General features: G+C 42.0%; 3 protein-coding genes across 3 annotated transcripts; all 3 read right to left on the bottom strand.

Moving 5' to 3' along the window:
- Positions 1–3,868: 3,868 nt before the first annotated feature.
- Positions 3,869–4,760, bottom strand: LOC145067099 (uncharacterized). The gene is made up of 2 exons (XM_079014307.1): positions 4,302–4,760; positions 3,869–4,201 (listed from the first exon to the last, which is right to left on the bottom strand). Exons 1-2 carry the CDS (start codon positions 4,758–4,760, stop codon positions 3,869–3,871), a joined length of 792 nt encoding a protein of 263 aa, XP_078870433.1.
- Positions 4,761–4,892: 132 nt separating this feature from the next.
- On the bottom strand, positions 4,893–5,793 carry LOC145067100 (uncharacterized). Its single transcript, XM_079014308.1, has 2 exons — positions 5,320–5,793; positions 4,893–5,243 (listed from the first exon to the last, which is right to left on the bottom strand). The coding sequence occupies exons 1-2, from the start codon at positions 5,791–5,793 to the stop codon at positions 4,893–4,895; spliced, it is 825 nt and encodes a 274-aa protein (XP_078870434.1).
- Positions 5,794–5,900: 107 nt separating this feature from the next.
- LOC145067101 (uncharacterized) lies at positions 5,901–6,587 on the bottom strand. The gene has a single exon (XM_079014309.1). It carries the CDS (start codon positions 6,585–6,587, stop codon positions 5,901–5,903), a length of 687 nt encoding a protein of 228 aa, XP_078870435.1.
- Between the last annotated feature and the right edge of the window lie 557 nt (positions 6,588–7,144).

The following is a 7,144-nucleotide window of genomic DNA, read 5'->3' on the forward strand; positions in this document are numbered from 1 at the left end:
AAGTCTGTTGATCGAATTTTCTTCGATATTCTTGATACCAAAACCTCCATCTCTAAATAGCGATTCTGCTCGCTTCTAGGGTTTGAACCTGATGAGTTGAGGGTTAACCCTGAGTCGATTTCTGTGGGACAGTTGTTCTCCATGTTTTACAACTTGGGTTACACTGAGATTCTTACCACAGTCACAAAGTTCAAGAAATCGTGTCTTCCTCCTCAGTGGAATGGCTTCTTCACGATATTGTTCAAGGGTCTATCAGAGAGAAGTACAGGTTCTGATGGAGCTAGTCGTCTGTTCATGACGATTCTCTACGGGTTATACACTGGCTTCAATCTCAATTATGGCTCTGTTCTATGGTAGCAGTTAATCCAAAGCCTTGCTTCTACCTCTCGACATTCTGAAGTTTCATATGCAAGGTTCTGGACGCTCGTCACCAAATGGGCAATGGACAAGTACCATGTTCCCATTGTGGATACATCTCCACTCTCCTCTATTGGCACTTTCCACACTACGAAGATCATTATGACGGATCCTTCCAAGTTTCAGTTCGTTGTATCAATTCCTGAGTCAATGTATGCATGTATACCAGGGGCGAGTCGCATCATCAAGACCTACAAAGAGTTTCTTCCTTCGGGTCCCAGAGAGCTCACTCCAAAGATGATTTAGTCTATCCATGACGCTGACAAGCCTGCTCCCAGGGGCAAGAAACCAGACAAGAAGGTGGTCAAAGGGGCGAAAGGCCCTTCTCCTAAGAAGCGAAAACCTACGAAGGCAGCCCAATCACCTCCACCGATGAAGAGGAAAACCCAGCCTATACGGAAACTCATTCTTGCCTCTTCCTCCAGTGAATCAGAGGATGAGAGTTCAAACTCAGAGGAGTCGTTTCGCAGCGACACTCCTCCCCGTTCGCCTTCACCTGAGGTACCACTTTCAACCAAACCTGTTTCTCCTCCCCCAATCTCTATCTCTATTTCCATTCCCCTCATAACCTTCACTACTCATATTCCACCCACTTCTATTCCCATACCACCCCCTATTTTCTCAGATGCTACAATAACAACCACCACTGGAGTTCGAACCAACGTATCTGATACGGGGGCTCGCACTTTAGCACCCAAACACACACCTGCAACCGAACCAACCTCCAAACCCGAACCTACTACCACAACCGAACCTCCACCTTCGCCTTCATCTCCCAACCACTCCGCTGATACCGAGACTTTTCATGGAGGGGAAGACATGACCTTCGACTCTGTCTACTACAGTCCCTACCAGGTTCAAAGCGATGATGACGATGATGCTCCTGTCACCAAAAAGCACATCAAGGAACTTCATGAGAAAATTGATAGTCTCATCGCTTCCTCCTCCTCCTCTCGATCCAATATCTCAGAGGCTGCTATTCAGGGGCTAGTTGATTCTTTCACCAAGGCGCATGAAGCCTCTATCAACTCCGCCACTGCTGCTGTAAAAGCATCTACAAAGGCATGTGCTGCAGCGACCGAAATAGTCGAAAAACTATTTCACAATGCTAACAATCTGTTACAGTATTTACAGGGGGCCGCTAAATCCAATGCAGCGAAGGTCGATTCCGTTGTCGAGAACCTGGCTACTTCATTCGCATCAGAACAACAATCCTTTGGCATTCTTCGTCAGTCTCTTGAAGCTGACAATAAATCCTTCCAGGCGACTATTGAGGAGCGATTGACCAAGCTCCAAGAAGATCTCGCTTCGGAGAACTCAGTGACGGATGCGCTTGCTCGTAAAACCACTGCTCTAAAGGTTAAGAGTCTTCAACTTTCCCAATCAAAAAAGGAGGTTGCATCTTTTCGATCTGAGCGAGCGGTCATTTCCACTTGTGTTTCGGATGTCCACGCCGCCCTCTCCAACATTATTGAAGGACACGACCCAATCCTGAACTACTCAGTGAGCAGGACTTTAGCCGAGAATCTTGCTCCTGCTCTTGACCTGCTCAGCAAAATCGAGGGGCTTTTTGAGTTCGTGGCCCATCCAAAACAAGGGGGAGAAGGGGTTTCAAAGGGTGAAAATCAATCTCAACCGCCTCCTACTTCTACATCAGCTTCAACTAAAGCAACCGAACCTCCAACAACTGGTCAGGCTTCAGGTTCGGGTGCTCAAGATAAAGGAAAAAGGCCTATGGTTGACAGTGATGGTGATGATGACAAAGAGACCATTGATGATCTCTTGAAGAAACAAGCCAGGGATAAGCATTCAGACATGAGCGCTCGTATTGCTAGAGAGGCAGAAGCGAACGAAAGGAAGATGAAGGAGGCTCATGATCTCCTTGAAAGTCGGAAAACCCTGTTCCCTCCGTGGACTCTCGAGAAGCTTATCAAAGAAGCTATCGACACCCCCAGCATCCTCTGGCTCGAACCGGTGATTTCCTTGGACTGAGTTAATTCTGTCGACTCTCAGTTCGACATGCCTTTGACCCGAAAGGCCTTCGTATTTCATGCATTTTCCCATGTTGCTGATGTCCCTCATCCTCACCCGAAGGTCGATAGGTAGCTTGTTGAGTTCTATCTGAGGTCTGCTCAGCCTCAGTATCAGACATAGAGTGCGTAGAAGATCATAAACGTGCGGGTCCTCAAACCCTTTCGGTAGGGTAACTTCACAAATGTCAGGTTCAAAGTGTTGAGGGGGTCAGCTAAAACCGAACATGCCATTTCTCTTGCTGATCTTCCTAACCTAAATCCACATGATTGGATCATCCTTCATAACATCCTCCTCACTAATGAAGCTGAATATGGGCCGATCATAGATCACTTCAAGAGGATGTTGGTTTGCTACATCATGGAGGTCGCCAAGATGGATCAGGAGATTGCAAGTGTCTTCAAGAAGAAGCCCACCATCTCTCCTGTTGGTTCTGCAAGTGATATGAATATGATGTAGATGGGGAGAATCGATCCAAAGTGAAACTCAGTCATGTTCACCAGGAATGAAGGTCAAAAATGCTTATTCGCCTTGGCAGACAAACATCTATATACCACTTCGTGCTTGGAACATGTTCTGGGGATCATCAATCGATGCAAGCTGAATTCAGAAGATGACAAGAAGTATTTCGATGATATGATCCAGTGGTACATTCGTTTCAGACAAACCATCATTGCTATCATTCCTCGTCTGTTCGACACCACGAAGAAAGTTCCTGCAGCTAGACCTAGCAAGCCGAAGTAAAGTCTCACTCCAATTGATGCAAAGGGGAGATTGTAGGGTTCATTAGGTGTTGCGTCTTGGGCTCGGTTCATAGTCCAATTTTGTATCCGGATTGGGCCTGTCCATCCGTGATTTATTTATTAGGGGTTAGTATTTATAGATGCTTGCATGCATCTTTGTACGTAAGATTTTGGAGTCGATCATTCACAGCGCATATTTTTATCGATTGTAACCCTAAACAGCCTCTACAGCGGAAGTTCTTAGTCAAGCTCTGATGAGGCGTGAATTTATTGAATCATTCAGCATATTTTGATTCATTACAGTGTTTGATATTTCTGTTCATATTATTGTGATTAACCTATTTGAAGATCTAAACGATCAAAGAGTTTTTCAACTCATCAGTGTTATTAGGTAAATTGTTTTCTTTATGTGAATTGTTTTCATCAATTTGTGCTATCAAATGGGGTGTCATGTCGTGTTTTTGTTTGATATCACACAACGTGATAACTTGTTTTTTTGCATAGACACAAAACGAACCAATTAAAATATGACAAACATGACACAACACGGTAATAATAACATAAAATAACCAATTGAAATAGCGTTATTAAGAGTTATGCTAACTAATAAAAAATAAAAAAAAAATAAAAAGTTTTGATTCCTTACAAATGAAAATGAAAACATGATTGATTGTGCATTATTGATCATGCAACACTTCTTTATACACCACATTTACAGTACAGACTCCATTACCGTTGAATTGTTCATCTGGGATCACTAATACTTTTGTATTCCCATGTGATACCCCTCTGGATAACGCCACATAAAGTTGTCCGTGTGAGAAAACCGATTCTGGAAGATATATTCCTACATTTGGAATTGTTTGTCCCTGGGCCTTATTGATTGTCATTGCGAAACATAATCGGATTGGAAACTGTTTTCTCTTTAGCTTGAACGGGAACATGTCATCTTCAGACGGACATAGAGGAATCCTTGGCAAAAAAACTCTTTCCAGCATGCTGACCAACAGCTATTTCAACATCTATTACATTTTGTTGAAAACCTTTATATATCAACCGGGTGCCGTTACACAATCCATTTGATGGGTCGAGATTCTGTAACAATATTACCGGGCATCTAACTTTTAGTCGTAGGTAATGAGGAGGTAAACCACTAACACTGAGTGTGTTCAAGAATTCTACAAGACATAAGTTATTTATACCGTCCTCAGCTTCATCAAAACTGTAGTAAATTTTCTCTTCTCCATGGAATCGGCCAATCAATAAATCATTAATCTCATCGACACTGTCATTTCTTGTGGATAATATTTCACGTGAAATAATATAATCGGTTTGAGATCTATTAATTTCCAAGGATGGAAAGATTGCATCAATCAAAGCATTCAATGACTTTTCTTTTTTAGTGAAGGGAATTACCATATCATCGGGGATGCGAATAAAGTTTCCCTGCATTGTTTCTTCAACTCCATCACCGACACGTAAAAGAAAGTCTGAGAACCATGGATCGGTTAGTGCTCTCATATTTATAGTTAACCGCAACTTGATAATCGAAGACCACAGAGGCGACATTCGTATGCTAGAATACACAGCCTGTGCTCGTGTTCCACGTCTAACGACAGTCAAAACCTATCTGAAATCACCTCCCAAAACCATTATCTTTCCACCAAATGGGAGCATCACCCCAGTGATATCTTTCATTGTTCAATCAACCGCCTCCAACGCATGTCTTTTAGCCATTGACACTTCATCGCATATGATTACTTTTGCAGTCCGAAGCAGTTGAGCAATGCCACTTTGTCTTGAAATCTTGCAGACCGAGTTATTTTCCAGATTAATAGGAAGTTTAAAGCGAGAGTGAGTCTGTTCTTCCCCCAGGAATGTTATTAGTGCAACACCTGATGAAGCAGTCGCCAATTCAATATGACCACATGAACGAATATTAGCAAGTAAAGCTTTGTACAAAAAAAAATTTCCTGTGCCACCGGGACCATCTATGAAGAAAACTCCTGGAATATTACTATGGACATGCCACATTATCTCATCATACGCAAACTTTTTGTTCAGGATTGAGAAAATCTTGGGCTTGTAAATGTTCTGATTCTAAAACAATAGAGCATTCCTCTTGTACCTCACGAAAAACTCCAGATTCTAAATCGACATTTTCATTTATCTTTGGATGATCAAAACAATCAATGTTGTCACTCATAGATTGTAGGAATATGTTGATGTCGGTGAGGACCATGTTTTGGACTCTCTCAATACTTCCATATTGTCGCCTATAATCTTCTGAAAGAGCATTGTAGTGGTCATCCCATAACTTACGAACATCTCCTGGCTCACAAAAAGTCAATATCGTTGCAAACATCCTTCTAAGAGCAATAGGAGCTTGAAATAAAGATGCCTCTGTAAGACATTGTGATAAACCATCATCAGACTCTATTAACCCTCTTTCAAGAGTTGCTTTCCGAAATGTTGGGTGTTGTACATTGTTGACTATGTAGAGATCTTCAAAACACATAGGCCCACTAATATGCAATAAAAGTAGGCGAAGGTAGTATCGCTCCCCTTCAGCGTGGTTGGCAGAAACCATACGACCCCGCATCAATCCTTGTTTTCGATGATGCCAACGACATGAGCTCGGATCCCACGTAAATTTTTTTGGAAAATCTCTATATTTTATCTCTCTTTCACTAGTATTTTCTTTCTTTTTTAGAAAAAAATAGTTAACATTGATCTCCTATCTTTCTCCTTCTCAACAACGCTAGTCAGCGTATCATCCTCACTGAACCTAACCATCTGCTGATTTGGGAGATGCACCTGCAAAGCCATCACAAAAGGGTGGATCCGAGAAAGAGGGAAGCTAAAAATCCTCCACATGGCCTCTAGAGGTGAGACATATCCTGCATCCTGAAACCGTTTTATCTCATTAATAGCGACATGTTGTCCATCAGGATCAATATTGATAACTTGTTTGTCATGACCATTGTAAATATACTTAAACACATATTTCACAGAGGTTATACTCGAGCAGACCTCAACATTCAAATGACAATTAAACAACATTAACAACTTTGGGTTATATGGGACAATCCATCTGTTATCCATCTTATTGCCGCGTACGTCCACCTCTATACCATTATCTCTCCTTCGGTAAACAGGATATGAGTCCTTTCCTTGTAACGTGGTTTCATTGAATTGCCGAGGGTATCTAAAATGACATTTCTTTTGCTCATTATCCATACAAGGACAGTCAGAGTTTAAGCCGCCGCAAGGACCATGGATCATGTATGAGACGACTAATTCGTGCATTTCAGGATACTTTTTTGGATCTGGAATTTCAGCACATACTATTTTGTCGTAATGGTCAGCGTTAGTAAGCTTGTATGGAGGTTTCATTATCAGGAGGAAACGTGCATGCGGCAAACCACGTTTTTGAAACTCAATAATATAAATGTATGAACACACCATGTCGAGGACGTGATTTGTAAAGAGTTGTTTCTTAATATCCTCTAACTTAGCACGAAAAACTCTTGACACAAGGTCCGGTCGATCTTGAGACGTCTGCCAAGGGAGTAGCTCATTTTTTTATCTCCGGCCAGTTTTGATTGCATGTCATTGTAAGGAAGATGTCAGGCTTCCCACCATCTTGAACTAAAGTCATGGCGTCAAGAAATCTCCGCCGCATGTCACGGGGGCCTCCGATGAAACTTGCAGGCAACATAACACACTGCCCTATCATATTTGATCGAACCTCACCGACATTAACACAGTCCACAACACCTTGGTATAAATCTGCTCTTATTTTGGACTGATTTTTTCTACAAAAATCCAAATGTGAAGTCTCAAGCTTGATGTAGATATCTACTACAAACTGCTGTAGTAATCTCCCTCCCATCAAAATTACATTATAGTTTGACCGGATTTGAAACTTATAGCAGTAGTACTCTCGCATA

Source organism: Lactuca serriola, chromosome 8, assembly GCF_051521515.1.
Source record: "Lactuca serriola cultivar US96UC23 chromosome 8, Lser_US96UC23_V15, whole genome shotgun sequence".
In the NCBI taxonomy this organism is placed as follows: Eukaryota; Viridiplantae; Streptophyta; class Magnoliopsida; order Asterales; family Asteraceae; genus Lactuca; species Lactuca serriola.

Excerpts from the sequence above, each read along its gene's own strand:
- LOC145067101 (XM_079014309.1), bottom strand. The coding sequence starts at position 6,587 with ATGAAACCTCCATACAAGCTTACTAACGCTGACCATTACGACAAAATA.
- LOC145067099 (XM_079014307.1), bottom strand. The coding sequence starts at position 4,760 with ATGTCGCCTCTGTGGTCTTCGATTATCAAGTTGCGGTTAACTATAAAT. Across the intron at positions 4,202-4,301 it reads GACTAAAAGTTAGATGCCCG|CTGTTGGTCAGCATGCTGGA; the intron begins GTAATATTGTTA and ends ATGTTGAAATAG.
- LOC145067100 (XM_079014308.1), bottom strand. The coding sequence starts at position 5,793 with ATGCGGGGTCGTATGGTTTCTGCCAACCACGCTGAAGGGGAGCGATAC. Across the intron at positions 5,244-5,319 it reads AATCTGGAGTTTTTCGTGAG|TTTGCGTATGATGAGATAAT; the intron begins GTACAAGAGGAA and ends CTGAACAAAAAG.